Raw genomic sequence first — 24,968 nt, forward strand, 5'->3', positions numbered from 1 at the left:
CAAGTACAATAACACGTGTATATTAAAGTTTTTGCAATTGTAAATTATGTATCGTTTCAAATTATGTATCGATATCTATCGACAGTCGATACTGTCTACTTTATTGATTTTTCTCGCCGAACGATCGTCAGAGGCCACCGCGATCGCTGCAATTGCGCCCTCTGACGTCGCAAGCGACGTATTAAATTTAAATTGTACGCACGAAGTTGCTCGTAACCGTTACAAGTTCAGCGACGCGAACGGTGAAGAAATGTAAACTATTGTAAACTTTGGTGTCTGGTCACCGTCACGATTTAATGCGGGCGAGCGTGAGCATGCGATTGATGCGATTCGGAAGTAACAGTGAAGCAAGGAGGGACTCGAGGGACCAAGGTAGCGTTCGTTCACATTCCTTGGCAGTTACGAAGGTGCAAATTCCGTATATTCCGTGAAAGTGCGTGGGGCAGTCTCTTTCGAGGGTTCCGACCGTTGAACGTGTTCTTTCCTGTATCCGGATGGGGTTACGTCCCTGTCCCTTCCACATCTGACTCGAACGAAGGAGAATGTCGTGAGACATTAATCTCAGAAACTCTTTCTGAGATCTTACTCGAGATCTAAATGTCAACACATCGTTAAAGTGTCTTGTGTATAAACGAGGAAGATCATGGAGTTGGGTAGCAATGAGAGATCACGGCACGAGCGGTGCAAGAAGGCACTGGAGGTCCGCGAAAACCCCCACGGCAAATCTAAATATTTCTGCGATCCGGACGAGAGGATGCAGAAGCTGGATGCAAGCATCAAACAGAGGGACAAGTTGGCGCAGGAATTGGTGGCTGTCAGGTCAGATTTAGCTGGCATCTCCAAGCTCAGGAGAAGCTTGGGTTCGTATCTAATTAATTTAATTGATAAAAAGATCTATTATAGATTTTAAATATATTTTTATTTCTTTTTATGTTCCTTTTTTAATATTGTGCGATTTTCATAGCAGAAGCTGCGGAATCTGAAACTCAAACGGGATCAGGAGGATCTCCATACTTTGAATATAAGTTTCCCAAGCATCATCTGCAGTCAGACAAGTTCTCCAAGGAGAAGATGGAGTTGGAGGCAAAGTTGGATGAGAAAAGGAAAGAAGCACAAGAGAAGCAAAAAAGGATACTTGAACTGCAGGACAAGGTCAGGGAGTTCTCTCAGATGGAATCTCAGGTAGAGCAGAAAACACGGAGATTGGAAACTTCCAACAAGGAGAGAGACATACTGGAGAAAGAATTGATAGCTACAAGATCAGAATTGGCAGGCGTTAAAAGGACATTAGGTATATAAATTTACTAATAATTTTAGCAACAAAGCTTATATATTGTCAAATTGGGTGAATTCAGCCGATACTCCGCTAGCCTAGCAATCGTGAGCAGTCGCTCGTTTTCGCTCGTTTCCTCTCCTTTGACCCAATGGATTAAAAGGAGAGGAAACGAGCGACTGCTCACGAATGCTAGGCTAGCGGAGTATCGGCTGAACGCAGCCATAGATATAAACATTCGTGGAAAAAAGTTTATATAGCCCACGATTGTGTTTCAATTAATATAAGACACATTTATTGCTCGATAAAAACTTAACTGTTGCTTGTGGGATAGAACTTGAGCGGCAAGAGAGGAGAGATTTAGAAACTCGAGCGCTTGGATTAATAAGAGACGCTAAGCGCAAGTGGGAGAATGCAGAGAAAGATAAAATTGCGCAATTAAATAAGCATATTGAAGCACAAACCACAAAAATTACAGAACTATGCACAAGTAACAATGAAATGAGTTCGCGTCTGCAGAGAACGGAGTGCGAACTGCAAACTGCAAATGCAGAATTGGATAAGTTGCGTATATTTCAAGTAAGTGACATTATAATATGTAACAATATAATGATGTAACAATTAATGTAACGTAATATAATTATTTATAAGTAATGTGTCACTACTCCACAATGACAAATTATAAATGAAGGTAAAATGTAAATTGAGGTCATCGATAATACTAATTCTCTATTAATATATGTTTATAGACACAATATAAGGAATCCTTGGCAAAGACGCGTGAGTTAAACAGACAAAGTGTTCAAGGCGTAGAAATTAAGTTAGAAGAGATGGCCACGCGCGCTCACACTCAACTGGCTGATTTGCGAGCGAAATTGGACTTCGAAGCGGCGAAGAACACAGATCTCGAGACTAGATTACGAAACGAGCAGGACTCGAACCACTGTCGCGAATCAAGACTAAATGTTGCTCTAGAACTTGCTCAAAACGAATTAAGAGATTGTCAGGAACAATTGCGTACTATACAAGCCACGTTACCGGCCAGAGACGCCGAGATTGAAACTTTACGTAAACAATTGCAAGAGAGAGCGAGACAGATAGACGACTTGAAAACGTCGGAGCAATTGCTCACAACTATGCAAGAGCAATTGGAAAGAATGAATCTTGAAAATGAGCAATTAAAGCAACAATTGCAAGTAGGTATTTAAAAAGTATCTATTTTACAAAAGATTAATACGATAAAGCATCATTAATTTAAATTACTTTTCGCAGGTCACCAAGTCGGACCTAAATGAAACCATGATAAATTTGGAGCAAAGTGAGGCGCTTGCTGTAAATTTGGAGCAAGCGGCGCAGGATAAGGTCGTATTGCAAAAGAGATTACAGGACTCTTTGCAAAAGGAAGGTAAGCAAAACTATAGAAGCGAGATTATCAATCATTCCTCTTTCATATTATTCCGTCACTTAATTGTTATTTAATTGCAGAGGACCAACTGCGCAAAGTTTGCAATTTAGAGGAATTGCTGAAACGTTTGGAACATAGTGTTACGAAATTGGAAGCAGAGAATGCTACTCTTAAACAATTGGATGAAGTACCATCTGCAAGTCGCGCAGCAATTATTGAAGCCGCTGATACAAAGGTATTTCATGGACAAGAAGAAGTAGAGAAACTGAAACAGCAGCTTCAAACATTAAGAGAAGACTTAAAAGATGAAAAGCAAACGGCGAGACAAGCTCAGTTGGCTCTGTACAAAAAAGAAAAAGAAGTATCAGATGCTAATTTATATAAACGTATAGCAGAGAGAGAAGCCAAGCGAGCCGAGGATAAAATAAAAATGCTACAGGAAGATAAACAAAAGTTACAGGAAAAATTAAGCGGTAAGGTAAAAGAGGAAGAAGAAAATTCTAAGAAACTATTGAAAGAATTGAATATCGCGAAGACATCATTGAATGATATTACAAAAGAGGCATCGAGGAATAAAATGCAGGCTGATTCAGCACAAAGGGTAAATATTTATATTATGTATATTTATTAAATATTTTCTTAATTTTTTGCTGAAATAAATAGAAATTCCTATAGAAAAATCCATTTTTCTAACATGCTTTTGTTATTTATTTTTAATTTATTTCTCATATTTTTCAGGCTTTGACCCAAGCTAATCATCAGATCGAGGAATTGCAATCTTCTAGCGCGTCGTTACGTAGAGAATTGGATACGGCTCGTAAGCAAATGCGATCGAATCAGGAGCGTGTCGATACTCTGAATGCCGAAAACAGACGTTTGACACAGACAATCGCTAGGCATAACGAAGAAAAAACTGAACTTGAATCTAAACTCGCAAAATTAGAACAGGATATCAAGGGCTACGAATTAAATATTGAGCTACTGAAGGAAACTTGTACAGTTCTAGAAGAACAGTTGACGGATTACGAAAGATTAACAAGTGACCATGAAACGCGCAATAATATGCTGATTCAAGTTAAAATGAAGCTACAAAAAGACTTGGAAGCCGCCGAGACAAAATTGCGTGAGGCGGAACTTGCGCAGAACGAGGAGAAAACACGAAGAATGGTAGCCGAACGTAACATCGAAGAATTGGAATCTGAGACGAGTGACATAGAAAGCGAGAGAGATAGTCTTATCGTACAAAGGGACCAGTATAAGAAACTCGCTCGCGAGCTCACTATTCAAGTAGAAGAATTGACTACGAAGTGTGGTGAAATGGAATGTGATCTCTCGGAACTGAGTCGTGCTCTAGAAGCCGCTAAAGGAGAATCGAGAGTCGTGAAAGAAGAAAGCAGCGAATACTTGACGAGAGTGCACGAATTGAAAGAGGCGAATTTTGGACTTATGGCCGATCTGCAGAACAGCATAGATCAAGGTCAGGCACTGAGATCAAGAATAGCAGAGTTGAACGACGTCGTGGAAGAAATGAGACAATACTATCAGGAAAGAGAGGTGAAGGCCGAAAGTACTCGGCAGCAACAAACTAAGCTGATTGATTACTTGCAATTGAAATTGGAGGAATGCAGTAAGAAGAAAAAAACTATGTGCGACAAGATACTCGGTGTGAAGCAAAAGGAGAACGTGCCACCTGTGGGTATGGGCATGCCTGTGGGATATCGCGAATTGGAAAATCAACTCGCCAAAGAACGGGCGAAGGTGAAGACGTTGACGGATCAGTTGTTAATCCAGAAAGCTAGAACAGCCTCCGGATCTGCATCTGCACCTGCATCTCCGACGACGCCAGAACGCGATTGCAAGAATGTGAAGAGTGTTACGCAGACCAGTAGTTCGTTACTTAGGCAGTTATCTCCGCAGAGGATAGGACACAACATTCCGCATAGATATAATGTCGGATGCACAGATCGCATAGATATGCGCGCCGGAAAGTGCACAGCGTGTTCAGAGGCTATACAGTTCGGAAAACGTGCCGCGCTAACCTGCAGTGAGTGTCAAATCATGACGCACTTGGAATGCAAGGAATCTGTACCTGACAATTGTGGTTTATCGAGTGATTTCCCTAAATACTGTCGCAGGGATAGCGATGAGAGTTTATCGTCGATTGGAGATAGCGTCCAGACTTTGGCGATAGATCAGCCAGACAAACCAGATGCGGTAAGAAATTGAATTTTGTTTATTTCTGGTCTTATTTTTGTAGTAATTCGTTTATTCATTTGCATCTCTTGCAGGATTTACAAAGTGCTCCTTGTAAAGAAAAAGAAGTTTCTATGGAAGGATGGGTACAAGTTCCCGATAGATCAAAATTTAACTGGGAGAAGAAGTATCTGAAGTTGGAAGGATCGTGTCTGTGTGTCTACGACCATCAGCCATGTGCGGGAATGGCACCGATTAATCGTTTAAATTTAACAGAAAACAATGGATTTAATGTTTCCGAGGTGGTACAGCAGCCCGTATTAAAAACGAAAGAATCCGACATCCCATATATCTTTAGAATAGAATCGAATTCTGCGACGACTTGCTGGCCTTCGTTTAGATTGGACGTCATGGCACGGAGCCAGGCCGATAAAAGAAACTGGCTTAAAACTTTAAAAACCGTTATTGCTCAAAACTCGTATTCTATATCCAACTGTAAAAAGTATCAAACTGTACTCAGATTAGAAAAACATCAGGTAAGTAGTGATAACTGATAATTTGTGCATTATATCTATTTTATGAAATCAAACACAGAAAAATGCGAGACTAGCTTTCGATTTGTTTATCTAACAAAATAAGAAATTCAACTATAATTGCGCTTTCTTCTTTGATATAGATCTCCTTTTTTATATAAAATTCCTCGAAAGTTTCACGTTTTTTAATTTAAACTAATGTTACTCCGTTTGTTTCTAGTTGGATTTGAACTGTGTTGTGGATCTAGGCGTGGAAAATGTGCTTTTGCTGGGTGCGAAAGAAGGCCTGTTTTCATATTGCGCCTCCAAATCTCAGACACTCACTACGATACGCGGTCTCAAGCAGATACACCAACTTTCTTTACATTCTTACCTAGATCTGGCTTTAATGATAGCTGGTGAATACAGGGAATTAGTACACTGTAACTTAAGGGTACTAAAGATTAACGCGGTGGCCGCCGATTGTTCTAGACCGGCAATCAGTACAAAGAGCGTATTATCTAACTCTGATAATTGCCATCTTTACCAATTACAAGGCGATACACTATGCGCCGCAACTACATCTCATGTGATGTATGTAATTTTTAATACATATTGCACTGTAATACAATTCTAGATATTATTTTATACATATTGATGCAGATTATTGAAATGGAGAAAAGATTCCGGGGATTTTGTCGGGCTTCGTGAACTCGATACACAGGAGCCTTGTAGCTGTGCTATATTTACTCCAAATCTCCTTATTGTAGGCTGTCATAAGTTTTTACAGATCGATCTGCAAACTTATGTCGTAAACGGTAAGCAAATGCATACGCAAATAAAATTATATATTTTACACAATTCTTATACCTCGTAATTTCTCAGTGGTAAACGTATAATAATTTTTATCTAAAATTATTCTTATATAAATAAAAAATATAAATCGGAAAAAGTAACATATAAAACGATTGACGCATTATTCGCAGAATTCCCAGAGGAAGACAATAGTTCAGTTAAAGCGGCAATATCAGGCGCAGCTAAACTTAACATATTTCCTGTTTGTGTTCTGAATATCTCCAATTCATACGGCACGGTGGAGCTTTTATTGTGTTACAACACATTTGGTGTATTTGTGGATGAAAATGGTAGAAGGACTCGTGCTGTTGATCCAATGTGGAATCATTTCCCAATCGCTTTTGGTAGATACCAGTTTAGATACATATTAATGCGACGCATTAATTATACATAGAAATTATACTCTATTAAATTACTTATTATCACATTTTAGCATTCTGCAAACCGTACTTATTCATTATTCATTTCTCGTCTGTCGAGATTGTGAAACTCGATGCGGAAGCGTACAGTTCTTCGGAAAAGAGTCTCGAACGTACTTTAATCGAATTATCTAGTCCACGTTATTTAGGTACAGCTTGTTCAAAAGGAATTTATGTGGCCACTATTAATTCTTACCTCGAATTACTGAAGATAGATGGTTTTGTCGGTATGCCAACATTGAACGGCAGTTTGACAAGTCTCGACACACTGTATGTCTTTTCTTTTAAGATAAAATTATTGGCACAAATAAACTAATCATTCTAATACGACAAATTACTAACTATATTAATTTTTTCAGAGGTCAAGAGGACGAAAGTAGCTCAGAATTTAGTTTTACGTCAAGCTTAATGGAGGCTTTAGACGGGCAAGGGAAAAAAGTACACTTTGCTGGAGTACACAAATATTAAAATAGATCTTGTATATGAACATTTGATTTAATCTCAAAGTTATCTCTTGGCTTAGAAGTTATATTTGTACGTTTATAAAGCAGCAATTACTATGAAGAAAAACTATGTCTGTAGAACAAACGAGTTTAAAAGTGGAATAGTATCTAATTTATAATTAGTTATTGTGCTTCTTTAACAGAACATAAACGCTTCATTAAAATCAAGGACGTATATGTTATATATATATATGTATATATATATATATATATATATATATATATATATATATATATATATATATATATATTTAATGAAGATCTCAGATACTTGCCATATTAATTATTAACCCTCTGATCGTTAAATTTTTCTTCTGTACGCGGTCAATCTTGCTCTTATTTAATTTATTGATTTATTAATACATAAATAAATTTGTTTACATGATATTATTAAATGTACTTATTTATTTATTTATAAACGTTTTTAAGACGTTTGTAACTTGATATATCAAACAGAATGTCTTAAATATTGTGTCGATGTGTATTAATAAAATTTATGTTGATTAAATTCAATGCATTGTAAACAATCGGAGGGTTAAAGATCAAATAATACGCGGCTTTTATTCGTATTAGAATTTCAAATTCAAATGGTCGTAACATTAAGCTTTATTTTTTTCTTCAAGTACAATCGCGAAAAATATATAAGGCTAAGTTTTATCTATAAGTACGAAGAGTAACTGTACTTATATAATTATATTATGTAAATTAATATTAATACGATAGCGGCATAATATTATAATATATTAACAATTCGTTGATAATTATAATATATTCTTTATATATCAAAGTAAAACTTTTGTATTTTTATAACTTAGTCTAAAATGTGAAGACAATAAAGATATATCTTAATTACAGTACATTGCATATTATGTCACTATCGGTTTCTGAAAAATAATTGCGCATTATCAAACGCTTAAAAGTATATTTTTCTTCTTTTTATTTTTGTTATAGCTTTCCTCTTATTGGAACAAAATGCCACAATTTAAAGGAATATTTTACCGAACATTGTAGAAACGAATTATAAATTCATAACTTACGTGATGTTGCAACTCGCAACACATTCGCGTGTAACGGTCTACGTCAACGTAACTAATAGAGGATGATAACGAAGGCACATTATGTATTCTGAAGCGATATCCGGCCACCCTTGACTTCTGTGTCCCCGTGATATCGAATATTCATTACGTGAACGGCAGGAAAGGATTATAAAAGAGAATCTGATCGTGGCTTATTACAGTCGATTTTGATGTCGAACGGCATGCCTTTTTTATTCGGCCAAGTCTGTCATATATCGTTTTAGGACACTTTTTATCTTCAGTAATCCTCATAAATTATTCTCCTGCATATATGAAAGTTGAGATTAGTCTCACAAGATATCATTAACTGCTTCAGCTACAGAAAATGAAAGAGATTAAAAAATTATTTAAAAATATACTTACAGTATATAATCATTAATTTTGTGTATAATTTATATTATTAAACACGATGCGTAAGGAAAAAGAATTGAGTGAAACAGAATGTCAGGCTTAAGAGCTTGATATATTATGTTAGAAATATTAAACGCTCTTATTTCTATGTCTTAAAAGCAAAGAATTATATGTGAGAAATGTAAAAATATAGAGAATATGTAAACGCAGAATTTATATTTGTAAAACTTGATGCAATTTAATAATTTTTATTTACTACAAATATAAGATAAAAAATTTCGGATATAAGTAAACCAATAAATACTTTTACAGTATTATTGGATTTTACGTTATATTAATAAAATTTATTGTAATTCAATCTATTTCTATAATAGCAAAAAATGCATGCCTCTTCTTTATAAAAAAATTTAACGAACATGTATGCGTTAATTAAAATGTGGTATATAATTCTCATTATGCACGCACGCAGACAATATTTAGAAATCCATTGTTATTCTGTAACTTTTTGTGAAATTTAATTCTTTGAAATAGTACATAAGAGGAGTTAGCTATTCAAAAAACGATCTGACGTATTTCTCACTAGTAATGCAAATGTTTAACGGAAGTTCAAAGTTACAATAATGGAATTCATAGGAGGTAGGGATGTTCTTTGTTATAAAGACTCGCCGTTTTCCGCTGTCTCGTCTTTCAGTTGCGAGTCGTCACCGAACCAGTTAATGAGCTCGTTAAGTTCTTTATAATAAAATACATTGTAAATACAAATAGTTTCTATACAGTGAAAATTAATAACAAAATTAATTATAAATATCCATCATAATTGAAAAATCTCATAATTGATGAGATAATATTTCGACAACCAACTTCAGCAACATTGTTTCTTTTCTTCGTATTGACGGAATTAGAAGATAATCCTGGGAACGATGTCTGCGGCGAAATCAACCAAGAAGAATTACAAAGCACCTGAACCTGGCGAAGAAATCGTTATCTCTGGTATTGCCGGTAGATTTCCAGAATCCAAAAATGTGGAAGAGCTCAAAAACAATTTACTAAATAAGGTAGACATGATCACGGATGATGATCGCCGGTGGAAATTAGGTAATTAATAGATCAGAATAAACAAAAGTTTTAATTGCTATAAATATATATAAATGGACATATTGTTATTAGCATTAATATATACCAAATATTAAATCTCTTACGCAGACAAGTATGTTTTACATACTTTTTCCATAAAATGATATCAAATAATATATATGTGTATAAATTTACATATAATTTTATGTTAATTTTTCTATCTAAAATATGTAATCATATCTAATATACGTAAAACGTAGAGATACATATAACTCTTTGAATAATACATATATATGATACATATAATAATTATATATCTAATACAGTTGAATGTGTCTATTTTTCTTTTACTTACGTAATTAACACTCAGGATGGACATGATGATTTATTATGTTTTTATAAATGCCAACAGATCATCCAGATATCCCTCAGCGTACAGGAAAGATTAACGATGTTGGCAAATTTGACGCCCTGTTCTTCGGGGTCCACTTCAAACAGGCCCACACGATGGATCCGATGTGCAGAATGTTACTGGAGCATGCTTACGAAGCCGTCGTTGACGCGGGAATTAATCCAAAGCAATTGCGTGGGTCGCGAACCGGCGTTTTTGTGGGGGCGTGTTTCTCAGAATCTGAAAAGACCTGGTTTTACGAAAAATTACAGGTACGTTAGTATTATGTCAGTATTAATGCGCGTCAGTATATTACGTAACAATAGATAGACGAGTTAAAAAGAATAGAAATTCACTTTGTCAATCTAAATTTGGATGCAAAAGGAATTTCAAAGGTCAGAAATTTCACATTTCTGCGAAATTTCTAATTACTCGCCTGCTTATTGATAAAAATAGAGGATAGAAAAATGTAGGAGGCGAAGATGTTAGCAATTAAAGTGAAAAATTATTTTCTATTCTTAATTTTCTTGTGATGATTAGGTAAATGGCTTTGGAATTACCGGGTGCAGCAGAGCTATGCTGGCAAATAGGATTTCCTACTGGCTAGGAGTGACTGGACCATCTTACACTCTGGATTCCGCCTGTAGCTCGAGCTTGGTCGCGTTGGAGCACGCTTATCGGTGCTTGCAAGACGGCCAATGCGACTCCGCTATCGTGGGCGGATCGAATCTGTGCCTTCATCCCTACGTATCATTGCAATTTGCTCGTCTCGGTACGATTCCTCGTTCTTGATTACGTTGCAACGTGAAAAAAAGAGAACTCACGTTTCCTTGTAAATATTTATTGTATGCAGAATCCCAAATAAAAAGAAAATTATACTATTATTAATTAGGTAATTACGTGCAAACGGTTTTGCATTAAAAATGCAATACGACTCTTTTTATTAGTTCTAATGTAAATAATGTAAATAGTGTAAGTAATATATGTAAAGTATCAATAGTAAGAAGCATACATTATTGATATTTATAATATAAATCATACATATATAGGATGTGATCCCGTAAAAAATTAATAATATAACAATTCTAATGATAAGTCGAAAAGATAAAGTAAGATTTTTTTAATAAAAAGTTTCGTTCTCAAGATAATCAATGAATACCGTACAAAGAATTGAGAATATAATAGGCGATTATTTTCGTATATTTTATGGTAATGATGATTGCAGGGGTTTTGTCGCCTGATGGTCGCAGCAAAGCGTTCGATGCCGACGCGGATGGCTATGCTCGCAGTGAGACGATTTCCGTCATATATCTGCAGAAGGCGAAGAACGCGAAACGGATCTACGCCACGGTGGTCTACGGCAAAACAAACTGCGACGGTTACAAAGAGCAGGGCATCACGTTCCCGTCGAGTCTGATGCAGGGCAACTTGCTGAAAGAATGCTACGAGGATTGCGGCTTATCGCCAAACAATCTGTCCTATCTAGAATGTCACGGTACCGGCACTAAAGTCGGCGATCCCGAGGAGCTCAACGCGATTGAAAAAGTCATCTGCAAAGAGAGAACTGCGCCTTTGTTGATCGGTTCTGTTAAGTCGAATATGGGTCATCCCGAGCCCGCTAGCGGTCTGTGTCAAATTATCAAGGTAACTCTTTTTTTTTTTAGAAATATCGCGTTTACAATGTTTAACAATGTTAACAATCCTTTTGCAAATCTCTAGAAACGAGAAGGGTAAAGTTAATTAAATATTTTTCGATTTTTCGACAAAGGAATACTATATACATATATTGATTTACATTTTTAGACGATAAACTATTTTAGTTGTGGATAATTCTTTCAGAGCTAGCAAAAAAAGTAGCTATATAAATCCCAATTTTAATTTAGCGATTAGCTTTCTGTTCTATTTCTTAAGTAATGTAGATAATTCTTTTGAATCCAAATTCACAGATTTGGATAAATTCAACAAGTTTTTGGATATTAAGATTCGAATTATTCGAATTTTTCAGATATTAATACTTCAATAATAAGATAAGTTGACGAATTAATTATTCAGGTACTCGAATTCTAGCAAATTGGCATTATATTTATAATTCCCACTAAAATCCTTCAATTCTTCCGGATTAAAATCAGCTAAAATTGTTACAAACAGCCGTCCAACGTCTATATCACGTTGTTGCGTATCAGTTCTTGATCAAGTAGTTAAGCTAGTAAGGCAGGAACTACAAATGTATGTACTGTAATAGCTTTGTTATCGTCCGATTACTGAAGTCAAGCAACGTTGGGTATGGTTAGTATGTAACGTTGGCATCTAATTTTTTTTTTACGTTCCTTTCATTACAGCAAGAAATAGAATATAAATATTTTACTATAATTAACTCTTATAAATTTAACTTTGTCAAAATCCTCTTAAAATAAAAAAAATGTTATTACTTATTTAAAATTTTCTAGAATCTTAATATCTAGTTGGATTTATCCGAATAGTAACAAATATAAATTTTATTTAGCCCTAATTTTTTAAATCCTAATTAAAATTGTTGCCAAAATATTGCAAGTATTCGAATATTTGACTGAAAGAAATAAACAGGAAATAGCTTTTAGGTTTATGGTATATTAATTCATTAATCAACATTTACCATAGGTAATAATAGCAATGGAAACCGGAATAATTCCACCTAATTTACATTACAACCGACCACGAGAAGGTTTGAAAGCTCTCGAAGATGGCAGGCTCAAGGTCGTCACCGAGCAGACACCATGGGATGGTGGTTACGTGGGTATTAATTCCTTCGGTTTCGGAGGTGCCAATTGCCACGTCGTATTGAAATCTTATTCGAAAAAGAAGATCAACAATGGAGCACCATCTGATGATTTACCGAGACTCGTAACAGTATCTGGACGTACGGAGGACTCTATTAAAGTATTCTTAAGCGATGTAAGTAAAAACTGATGAATAATCAAGACGTTGGAGAGAAAGATCATATAAAAATTAAATAATATAAAACATAGAAAATGAATGAAATATATCGGTCATAGATTAATAATGTAAAATTGGAATTAAAATTTATATCTTTAAATATACCTACACGAAGTTCGACAGATTTCCTTAGAGAAAAATCGACACAGAGCGAAATGTTCATCGAGACATTCTAATCGATTGGATTTGTTTTAGATTTATGGAAAAATTTATTTTTATCTTTTCGTAGATCGAGAGACATCCGGTAGATATTGAATATATCCGCCTGCTGCACGACATTCACTCTGAGGATATCCAAGGGCATCTGTATCGAGGCTACACAATAGTCGGCTCGAAAAAGACGGAGCATATCCCAAAGGAAACGGAAAATTATTTGGGAACTACGAGACCAATTTGGTTCGTATTTTCCGGTATGGGATCGCAATGGCCTGGCATGGGTACGTATCGTGTTAAATCCTTTTTAATTTCTAAAAATGAAAATGATATATTTTATCCTGATACCTTTTTGTTTATTCGACTTGTTGAATTGTTCTAAATAGGTATCGATCTGTTGAGATTCCCCGTCTTTGCCGAAGCTGTTAGAAAATGCGACGCCGTCTTACGACCGCGCGGCGTAGATATTATTGATATACTGACAAATAAGGACAAATCTACTTTTGACAATATTTTGAATTCGTTTGTGGGTATCGCGGCAGTACAGGTGAGCAGTATATAATCATGCGACACACATTCCCGATATCAGACATAATAAAAATAAAAATTTTTTTTAATTAAAAATGTCAGAAATTAAAATAATTAACAAAATTATTATTAATTAATAATAAATTATACAATGAGATATATTAATATTCTTATATAAAAAATTATACATATTTAATTTTATTTTAAGTAAGACAAGAATGACTAGATATCACTTTAGTTAGCATTATTTTAATTAAGAATTTATAATTAAGATTTTAAGCGTGTAATATCAATATTTAAATTTGAGAGGTTTCTTATTATTCTTCATCGTATTCTGATATAATATGAATTTTATAGATTGGTCTGGTCGATCTCCTCACATCGGTGGGCATCGTACCGGATAATATTATTGGTCACTCCGTCGGAGAGCTCGGTTGCGCTTACGCAGACGGATGCTTCACCGCCGAACAAATGATCTTATCGGCGTACTCGAGAGGTTTAGCGTCCATCGAAACTAAAGTAATTTTCGGTTCGATGGCGGCTGTTGGTCTTGGCTACGAGGACATCAAAGATATGTGCCCACCCGACATCGAAGTGGCTTGTCATAATGCTGCTGACAGTAGCACCATTAGTGGACCCGCTGAATCAATGAAAGAATTTGTCGCCCAATTGCAGGTTCTATTATTGTCTAACTTATTGGTTTTTTTTAAATAAAAAAATTCTTCTAATCTGTATTGATAAAAAATATAACATAGATTTATGCAAATTTATTTTTATTATTTTAAACGGATTTAAATGTGATATTTTAACAATGCAAAACGCGACGCTACAACAATTTCCAGCGTGTTAATTAAAATCTAACAATACACGCGACATTTGTGTACGTATATGACATTTTCATTGTGGTTTTATTTATCACGTTTTCGAATTATAAATATTTCCCAACAATTTTTTTTTTCCCCCAATATTTGTTCCAACTAAGTTTACGTACATTTAACCAGGCTAAGCAAATCTTCGCGAAGGAAGTGCCATGCAGCAACATACCCTATCACAGTCGTTACATCGCGCCCGCCGGGCCAAAACTTCTGGGTTATCTGAGCGAGGTAATTCCTCAACCGAAGCCACGCAGCCGAAAATGGGTGAGCTCGTCTGTACCGCGCAACAACTGGTCCACCCCGTCTGCCAAGTTTTCATCCGCCGAATACCACACCAACAATCTTCTGAGTCCCGTACTATTCGAGGAAACGTCGCGTATGATCCCGAAGGATGCCGTGACCATTGAAATCGCACCCCACGGTCTACTGCAAGCTATCCTGAGACGATCCCTCGGCCCGGGAGTCACGAATATCGCGCTCACCCAGCGCGGTCACAGGGACAACGTTGAGGTTTTCTTGCAAGCGATCGGCAAGCTCTACAATACAGGATTACAACCGGATATTGCGAGTCTCTATCCGCCCATCGAGTATCCAGTTAGCTGCGGTACCCCAATGATCTCACCTTCTGTTAGGTAGGTTTGCAGAAATCATTTAAATTATTTTAAATGTTTGGTTATCTGAAATAAAACAAGAATTCTTTTCTAATGTATTAAAATGTAACTGTCCTTCGATCATTACTCTTACGAAGTTCCAATTAACAAGAAAAATGAAGGAAAATTGCACGAAAATTATTTTGAGAATCCTATTAAGTTTTATTGAGAGATTAACATAATAAACTGAAATAAATGATTTGATTTCCTTTAAGATGGGAACACACTGACGACTGGTACGTAACGTCGTATAAGACGCAAAAGAAGATCACTTCCGGAGAGAGAGTCGTTTCTTTGTCGGTAGCTGACGAGACTTATGAATTATTGTCCGGTCATGTTATCGATGGGAAGAATTTAATACCCGCCATGGAATACCTTGCTATGGTTTGGGAAAGTATTGGTATGTTGCATGGGCAAATACACACAGAGCTATCGGTCATTTTCGAAGATGTCAGCTTCATCCGTGCTACCCATCTACCGAAAGAAGGCGAAATTAACTTAACAGTGATGGTTCAAAGAGGTATTCTCGATGTTTCTATTCATATAAAACATACAGAGTACTACCGTGATTAACAATCATTGCCATTTTATCGACATGTCTTAACTTACATATCAATTGCATTTAACAATTTATAGTCATGGCAACAATCGCATTTATTTATATCTTATATAGGATGCATAATATTTCATTTTTAATCTTAAAAGATTTAATCTTTTTGATTGCTGCTCGAAATTTTCATGTGATCGAAAAATCCAAATTTCAAGACTAAATTTTAAATTGTTCGAACTGTGCAAGCCTGACGTTTGTATATTCAAACATTTGTATATGTTCTCATTAATTATATTTTAATTAATTAATCGCGATAATTATTTCTGCAGGTACTGGAAGATTCGAGATAACGGAAAATGGTGCTGCAGTTGTGACTGGATTTATTCGAGTCGTGAAGAACCCTGCGCAAGAAAAGATACCTGCTGCGCTTTTGCCAGAAGATGACGACGAGGAAGAAGTATTGAATACTAAGGATATTTATAAAGAGCTAAGATTGCGGGGATATCAATATTCAGGCATTTTCCGTTCCTTAAAAAGCGCATCTATGTCAGGGAAGAAGGGACACATTGCTTGGATGAGTAATTGGGTAACGTTCCTCGACAACATGCTACAGATGATGATTCTTGGAATGAAAACGAAAAATTTATACGTACCTACCAGAATACAAAAGATCGTGATTGACACCAAACTTCACCACCAGGAAGTCCGAAATCAAGATTCAGTAGACAAACGTAAGTTTATACATTTCGTTTTTCAACTTGGTAAATATTTCACGAGGTTTGTTCTTGCATAAGAAGATTAACTATACATTTCTTAATTCAAATCATAGCGTGGGCTAGCAATGAATTTTTAATCGTTGTCAATATAATTTATACGTGTGACTTTTGTTCATCTTTCCGTTTAGATCAAAATAATTTTTTTGCAGCTCTTACTCTTAAAGAAATTTAAATTAGAGATATTTTGTAAAATATTTTTCAATAACGTGCTGAACTTTCAACTTCACACACTTTTTATACATATAAATGTATTTAAAAAAGTCATACTATAAGCAATATCAATTCGCAATCTTAATGAGAAATATTATGTATAATATTATATAATCGATAATTATTTAATTGTTGTTTAAATAAGTCAAAATTATAAATTGTTTTCTCTATTACTCTTATCATAATTCTTACATTAATAATTCTGATATCTTATAATTACACGTATATAAATACTGCACTTTTCCGTTGCAGAATTCCCCGTACACGTGTACGAAGAATGGGAAACCATATTATCAGGGGGAGTCGAAATCCGTGGTGTCAAGGCTACGGCTATACCTCGCCGACTGCCAGCTAGTGACCCAATCCTCGAAGAATATAAATTCGTGGCTCATCGCGATAGAGCGCAAACATCCCTGAAGGAGGCGATCAGATTGTCTACGCAGATCGCGCTCGAATATCATCAAGCTATTCATGTGAAGACCATCGAGTTGATCGACGACTCCGACAATGTGACAGCGGATAAATTAGTATCACCGATGCTTACTGAGATTCTGAATGACTTGCCTTTAATTCAACCGAAGGTATATCTGTCAGCACCATCTGATCGTTTCGACGACAAATCATTACTCTCGAATGTGATCTCCATGGACATTAATAATGTGTCTAAAGAAGAGAATATTATGCTTGCCATCGGTATCGGGCTACTATCAAGAGATAAGAAAACACAATTGGAGCAGATCCTACTGAAACTGAAAAACGGCGGTTTTGTATTGACACGAGAAAGATCGTTCAAAGCCGAAAATCTTTCGACATCTTCGAAGCACGACTTACAATTAGACGTGATTCTAGAGAAGACTATTGGCGAAGAGACTATTGTACTTTTAAAGAAAAAGAAGAAACAGCTGATCAGAAAAACGGAAATCATTCATGTTAACAACGATGAGTTCACTTGGCTCGAGAAATTGAATTCGTTAATGAATGCGGAAAATGAGACCGCCAACATGAGGATAATACTCGTCAGCGAGGGAGACTTGGAAAGTGGTTTGCTAGGCTTCGTGAATTGCTTGAGAAAGGAACCAGGCGGAGAAATAATCAGAAGCATATTGATACAAGATACCAAAGCTCCTAAGTTTTCCCTACAAAACCCATTATACTTGGAACAGCTTCAGCTGGATTTGCCGATCAACGTATTGAGAACGGGAAAGATATGGGGTTCCTACAGACATCAACCGCTACCGAATCTACAGCCGAAGCTTGTCCGTCATGCGTATGTCGAACAAATGGTATGTAGTAATACGTAAGAAAACATACCGTATTCTGAAACATCTTGCATAGATGTATGTACACACACATATATTTATACATTATTATTACTTTTATATACGCAGTTATATAATATTATATATTATAGTATTATATATAATATATAATTACTCCATTTTTGTATAATATATATCTTTGAAATATAGATACCTGGTGACTTAAGTTCGCTTCGTTGGATCCAGGGCTCTATACAGCCTGATATTAATCAAAAGGATCTAGTCTATGTAGTGTATTCGCCTCTCAACTTTAGAGATATCATGATGAGCACAGGAAAACTCGCTATGACTAATAACACATCGCGTACGCAACGATTCGACGAAAGCACAGTTGGCTTCGAGTATGCTGGTATCGATACCGCTGGTCGTCGCGTGATGGGACTTTTCTTCCAAAAGTAATAATCTTATCAAAAATATATTTGTATACTTTACATTTGTAAAATCATACATTGAAGTATCGTTTTTATTATACTTTCATCATTTAGAAAAGGGACATACTACACAATGAAAGTATTAAGTTCCGGCATATTTTCAAAAGTTTATTAACGTATTTAATGATTGGATTATCGTAGACACACGCGAGAGCTTGAAATTTTCGATTTTTGTACGATCAATAAATTTATACTTTTTCAGATGTATAACGAATGTCGTCAAACCCGATAGAAAATTGTGCTGGTACGTGCCTGACAACTGGTCATTGGAAGACGCGGCCACCGTGCCATGCGTGTACGCAACATGCTATATCGCGCTGTATCAGCGTGGCGATATGAAGAAGGGCGACAAAGTGCTCATTCATTCTGGCACTGGTGGCGTCGGTCAGGCGGCGATACATCTTGCCCTTAATGAAGGCTGCGAAGTGTTCACCACTGTGGGAACGCCTGAAAAACGCAAGTTCATTCGCGAGATGTTTCCGTCGATCCCAGATGATCATATTGGCAATTCGCGCAACACCAGCTTCGAGCAAATGATACTTCAGCAGACGAATGGCGACGGAGTAGACATCGTTTTAAACTCGTTGGCCGAGGAGAAGCTCCAGGCGTCGGTTCGCTGTCTGGCGCAGGGCGGTCGTTTCCTGGAGATCGGCAAGTTTGATCTCGCTGCAAATAATCCCTTGGGAATGATGATCTTCTTGAAGGAAGTCAGTTTCCACGGAATTCTACTCGACAATCTGCTTTCTTCTACAACAGACGAAGAAAAGACAAACCTGCATGATATGTTAAACGAGGGCCTGAAAAATGGAGCTATCAAACCGCTCGTTAGAAAAGTCTTTAAAAAGGATGAATTGGAAACGGCCTTCAGATATATGGCGGCTGGAAAACATATAGGCAAGGTAAAAATAAATGCAGTTGATGGCAATCTATTGTAATATTATGTTCAAATCTGTTAGGAATTGCTAAAGTATTGCTAACATTTTGTTTACTGGGAATAGTAACTATACACGACCAACTGCTGTCAGCTGTTCTATTGCAATGTTATAGTCACTTAACGATGCTCCCAAGCTTTGAAAAGAGCATTAAATTTATTGCTAGAGTAAATCAAAATTTGCGATAAACTAAAAGAAACTTAACAATTAAGACTATGTTACATATCTTTTATAGGTGCTTCTGAAAATTTGCGATGAGAAGAAGGTCCTTGAAAACAAACCTATTGTCGCTGATCCTCGATACTACTGCGACAGTAATAAAACTTACCTCATCCTGGGTGGACTAGGTGGTTTCGGATTGGAACTGGCCGACTGGCTGGTACGCCGAGGCGCTAAAAATTTGGTGTTGACATCAAGAACGGGAATAAAGAACGGTTATCAGCGCTTGAAGGTCGAGCTATGGAAATCTTACGGCGTGAACGTGCTTATCATCACGGGGGCGGACGCTTCAAGTCGCAAGGATTGCGAATTTATACTGAATTCCGCGGAGAAACAGGCCCCGGTGGATGCGATCTTCAATCTCGCCGTGGTGCTGAAGGACGGCATTTGCGCGAATCAAACGCCGGAGTTATTCGAGGAGAGTTTCAGGGCGAAAGCTTGGGCTACGAAGATGCTGGACGAGCTATCCAGAAGTTTGTGCAAGCAACTTCGGCAGTTCGTAGTTTTCTCCTCGGTTTCTTGCGGCAGAGGGAACGCTGGACAGACGAATTACGGCATGGCTAACTCCGTGATGGAGAGAATTTGCGAGCGCAGAGCGGCGAACGGTCTACCGGGGCTGGCTATTCAATGGGGCGCGATAGGTGAAGTTGGCCTCGTCGCCGAGTGGCAGGATAACAATAAAGAGCTCGTCATTGGCGGTACTTTGCAGCAAAAGGTATCGTCCTGCCTTGAGAAGTTGGAGAACTTCTTGTTGCAGGATCGCCCGGTGGTGTCTAGCATGGTGGTAGCGGAGAAGCGTGTAGGTGCTTATGGAGCCGCCAACATTGTGGAGGCCGTGGCGAATATAATGGGTAAGATTGTTGTCATTTTAGGGGATAGTCTTTTCTAAAACAAAATCAAAAGAGAGGAATCTATAAATTATATACATTACGCAAGGGGTAAAATATTAATTGCCGTTTAAGTATATTTTTAGTAAAATCAATATTTCTGGAATCAAAATCATATATGTTATATATATATATATATATGTTATTTATATTATTTATTTCTACTATTCCCACTGGATAGATGTCGATTTTAATAATTAATGCAGAAAATTTTTTCAAATAAAATTGCTGATATATTATGTCGTGTTGTTCAAGAATATACATCACCACCGATACACCAAGTTTAATTACATGTCTCGATACTTTTGCAGGTCTGAAAGATTTGAAGATTGTGGCTCAGAACACGTCGTTGGCCGAACTCGGCATGGACTCGATGATGGCCGTGGAGATTAAGCAAACACTGGAACGTGAGTACGATATCTTCCTCACCGCGCAGGACATCCGCAATCTGAACTTTGCCAAACTGACGGAGATGCGCGATAAGGAGTTGGAACGAGAGAAAGCACAGACTCAACAGGACGATGAACAGAAAGCCGAGATATCTGGCATGCAACTGTTGATATTTTTGGGTAACGAAGCGTTGTCTGCCGAGACCCATATGGATTTACAAACATGGATGAATCCGCGCAAGATCAAAGTGTTCCTCTTGCCGGGTATACAGGGTTGCGGACAGATATTTAATCCACTGGCGTCGAAGATCAAACCTATCGCAACAGCCCTGCAATATGGATTGACACAAACTGGGCGTAACTATACGTCTATACCGGAATACGCCGATATGCTTTTATCAGTACGTATACACGGAAGGGCACGAATAATAAATAAAATTAGATATTCATTCGATATTTCCTTTGACGAATGCTTTTGTTGAATCGAAAAGTGCTCGTCCATGCGGGATGACATACGTTTTATTGAAATTTCCAGTATATCTTGCCAAAGGCGGAAGAGCAAAGAGGTTTCGCTATAATCGGATATTCGTTCGGCTCGTTAATTGCCCTCGAATTAGTGAAACGATTGGAAAAACGAGGTTTGAGTGGTCGATTGGTGCTGATTGACGGTGCTCCTGACATGCTGAAAATGACTTTAGAGCAATATCTTCCATCCGCTACAGAGGAAGAACTTCAAAATAATATCTTGCTTACTATCATGGATACCATGCAATCAACTTTAAGCGGAAAGGTAGATTTTACTGGCTGCTAAAATACTTCTCGATCGTATTCGAGCATATTCTTGTTGTCAATATCCTGTTTATTATTATTTTTTTTTTTCATAGCTACTTTTGGATGTCGAGAAATGTAAGACCTGGGAAGAGAAGTTAGATATTTTCCTTTCGTACCTTCCTGATAAAACTTCGATCGAAACTAAAAAGACTTTGTGCACAACCATTTATACGCACCTTCTCGCTCTTCGAAATTACGACTCGTCATCCTTGGAACGAATACGATCGCCTATAACACTCTTGAGACCCACAACACAACTTGTCGACATGAATGAAGAAGATTATGGCTTACACAAGGTATTACGCTTCCTTCGTGTACTTTTCACAAACGTTCGAGGTTTAATTTCTCGTAATCGATACCTAATAACACTAATAAAACTTTTCAGATCACACGAGACAAGGTGGACGTGCATTACATCGAAGGCAACCATGTCACGATATTGGACAGCGATAAGGTCATAGCGGCGATTAACGGAGAACCGTTGCGGGATCCTAAAGCATTTAGGAAACTTTTAGCGGAAGACCGGCCGTTCGAATGTGAAGACCAAGAACGTTCAAGAGTCTAAATTACATATTAAAGGCCTGTAATAAATAAATATATACTGAATAATATATAAATAAAAAATATATATAAAATAAATATATATAAATATATACTGAAAATCTTTAAAAACGAGAAAAAAATGATATTTTTCGTTGTAGAAAACATTCTTTTAAAGCTAGCGAAATAAAAATAATTAAGTAAATAAAAGCTAACTTAGCTAAATATATTTATATATTTAACTTGGAAACGGTAAATTTATATTTATATTTATATTTATATTTAGATATTCTAAATTAAATATATTTATTTAACTTAGAAACAACATATATGTATGTATGTATATTTTTGCCGAGTTTGGACTAAGGCTCTGAACACATGATCTGGATTTGCCAATATTTGGATATCCGAATAATGAATTCACCGAATTATCCATTATTCAAATTTGGAACTATTCGAATCATAGGGTGAAATATCTATCTATGATCTAAACAACCGAATCTACAAGTTTTTAATTTAGATTTACTCCTTCTTCTCCCCTTTCCTCATTGCAGAAAATTAATTACAACATTAATATGCAAAATTTGATTGAAGTTATGTACAACAAAAATGTAATTAAAATAGAAAGAATACTGTATTTTTTTTTTCTTGTGTTTCATAGGTATTCGGGCTTTGCTAAGTTAGCTTTTATTTACTTAATTATTTTTATTTCACTAGCTTTAAAAGAATGTTTTCTACAACGAAAAATATCTTTTTTTTTCTTGTTTTTAAAGATTTTCAGTATATATTTATTTTCACTGCGTAATTATAAAGCACACAAAGTGTAAAAGGATCTTTGTGTATATGTACAAGCATGTAAAGTTACATACAATTTCAACAAATTATGGCATATTGTGTTTTGTCATTAATTTTCTGTCAATTTTTTTTTAGTTTGCATCCCAATTCACAGATTTGATTCTTCGAATACTAAAAGATTTAAATCATTTTGCATTATTCGAATATATATGGATAATAATTATTTCAGATACAGATACAGATATTAGTCGGATATTCATAGTGCTAGCTTGGAAATATTTAAAATCGGCGAAATCCGTAGGTGATATAGGTTTTTTATTTATAAGATAAAATCATTATGTTACAAGGTTGACACAAAATTAAATTTAAAAATAAATAAATAGAAAATTGATATAAAGTTCACTTATGTAGTCATTATGTCTTTTCAATTCAATTAATCCTTGGAATTCCTAGTTTTAAATCTTTTCTTGCTTCTCTCGGGAGTACGAGGAATACAAGAATTTATTGTTAAATATTTTTGTCAGATATTTTTACTGACTTTTTTTCACATCCACTGAAAATAAATCCTTATCAAATGTAACTATACTTCGTTCAACGAGAGATTGAGAGTGGTTCTGTGCATAGGTGGGCAAAGTGGAGAGAGCGTAGCGCGCTCGTATAATACGGCATGGCAGTATGGAGGAGGGCTTTCTAAGCCTTCCGTGGGGGGAAAATCTGCGCGAGACGGCCGAATTTTCGTCCGATCTACTCTCAATCTCTCGTTGAACGGAGTATAATTAGAAGTCAAGTTATAGCAAAAAAGAGCTAACATCTGAATGATTCATTACCATTGATAAAAGTTAATCTAAAGATAATTGGCTAAACATCTTTTCTCAACGAACAATTAATACTACCAAAAATGAGGCATATACTTGGAATTTAGATAAGGCAATTAATGACGGATAAAGTAATTAATAATGCGAACGTGTGTCAATTTGCTTGCTCTAAAATTGGAAAAGGTATTAAAATTCTGGTTGCAGTTTTAATACGTCATAATCGTACTTTAATGCAAAACTAGTACATACTAATACATACCCAACCATTCATAATAAACGCTCATTACATGTTATCATTTGTTATCCTCTCGTTTTAATAATCATTTCCCACTCACTCAACATTATGTGCAAAATATAAACTAAGAACTTGTTAGTGATATATATATATATATATATATATATATATATATATATATATATATATATATAAATTTCCTCTATTCTAAGAATCTTTGTTCCGAGTCGCCGATTTTTCTCTAACTCAAGACTTCTTGCAGTGTTCTTCCATTACTAACATGAACAATTGTGAAAAAAGGACAAAACACAAAAGGACATTTTGTGCTTGTGCCATTAATAAGAATAAAGATTGACGAAAAATCTCTGAATAAAGAAAATGCTCGGTCCCAATGATCTTAGAATAAACGAGATCAACTCCATTACAAACCTCTAGTAAAATCGTTTTATTATAAAAAAGTATGGAATTAAAAATGGCAAATATACAGAATATTCCAAATCCACTACATATCCTTTGATAAATTCTTCGACCAATTTGAAGCCAATCCTTTCTTGACAGTAACGTCTAGTCTAGATCAATCATCTGCAAATTATAAGTGATTGAGAAAAAGATTTCTTTGTGAAATAAATTTACGGGAACCAGATAGATAACAAAACTATATTCATCGTTTAAATTCAACTGGAATTTATTGTAATAGAATTTTAAATTAAATTGTGAAATTTAATTAAAATGTATAAGTTAAAAGATTAAAAAGTTGTAATAAATGTACGATGACCTTCCTACACATCTTTGTTAAAATGGATTATAG

The 24,968-nt window shown here is 35.9% G+C and overlaps 2 protein-coding genes and 1 long non-coding RNA gene across 4 annotated transcripts; 2 read left to right on the forward strand and 1 right to left on the reverse strand.

Moving 5' to 3' along the window:
- The first annotated feature begins 207 nt into the window (after positions 1–207).
- On the forward strand, positions 208–9,443 carry LOC139822787 (citron Rho-interacting kinase). 2 transcript variants are annotated; one of them, XM_071794811.1, is made up of 13 exons: positions 208–860; positions 965–1,291; positions 1,608–1,852; positions 2,023–2,469; positions 2,546–2,678; positions 2,759–3,279; positions 3,417–4,892; positions 4,967–5,407; positions 5,625–5,977; positions 6,047–6,201; positions 6,370–6,582; positions 6,672–6,927; positions 7,017–9,443. In XM_071794811.1, exons 1-13 carry the CDS (start codon positions 644–646, stop codon positions 7,123–7,125), a joined length of 4,893 nt encoding a protein of 1,630 aa, XP_071650912.1. In that variant the 5' UTR covers positions 208–643; the 3' UTR covers positions 7,126–9,443. The 2 variants fall into 2 exon arrangements, with proteins under 2 accessions (XP_071650912.1, XP_071650922.1); XM_071794821.1 differs by having other exon boundaries at positions 968–1,291.
- Positions 9,289–23,512, forward strand: LOC139822778 (fatty acid synthase). Its single transcript, XM_071794799.1, has 19 exons — positions 9,289–9,682; positions 10,074–10,324; positions 10,593–10,824; positions 11,278–11,696; positions 12,690–12,983; positions 13,255–13,462; positions 13,565–13,725; positions 14,064–14,381; positions 14,708–15,213; positions 15,447–15,751; positions 16,111–16,512; positions 17,020–18,050; positions 18,237–18,481; positions 18,720–19,416; positions 19,685–20,519; positions 20,867–21,345; positions 21,480–21,734; positions 21,829–22,071; positions 22,161–23,512. Exons 1-19 carry the CDS (start codon positions 9,508–9,510, stop codon positions 22,338–22,340), a joined length of 7,236 nt encoding a protein of 2,411 aa, XP_071650900.1. The 5' UTR covers positions 9,289–9,507; the 3' UTR covers positions 22,341–23,512.
- Positions 19,213–19,676, reverse strand: LOC139822909 (uncharacterized). Its single transcript, XR_011734640.1, has 2 exons — positions 19,496–19,676; positions 19,213–19,264 (listed from the first exon to the last, which is right to left on the reverse strand). It is a non-coding gene; the product is annotated as an uncharacterized lncRNA (long non-coding RNA).
- Positions 23,513–24,968: the final 1,456 nt, after the last annotated feature.

The sequence above is a fragment of the Temnothorax longispinosus genome, chromosome 1 (genome assembly GCF_030848805.1).
Source record: "Temnothorax longispinosus isolate EJ_2023e chromosome 1, Tlon_JGU_v1, whole genome shotgun sequence".
In the NCBI taxonomy this organism is placed as follows: Eukaryota; Metazoa; Arthropoda; class Insecta; order Hymenoptera; family Formicidae; genus Temnothorax; species Temnothorax longispinosus.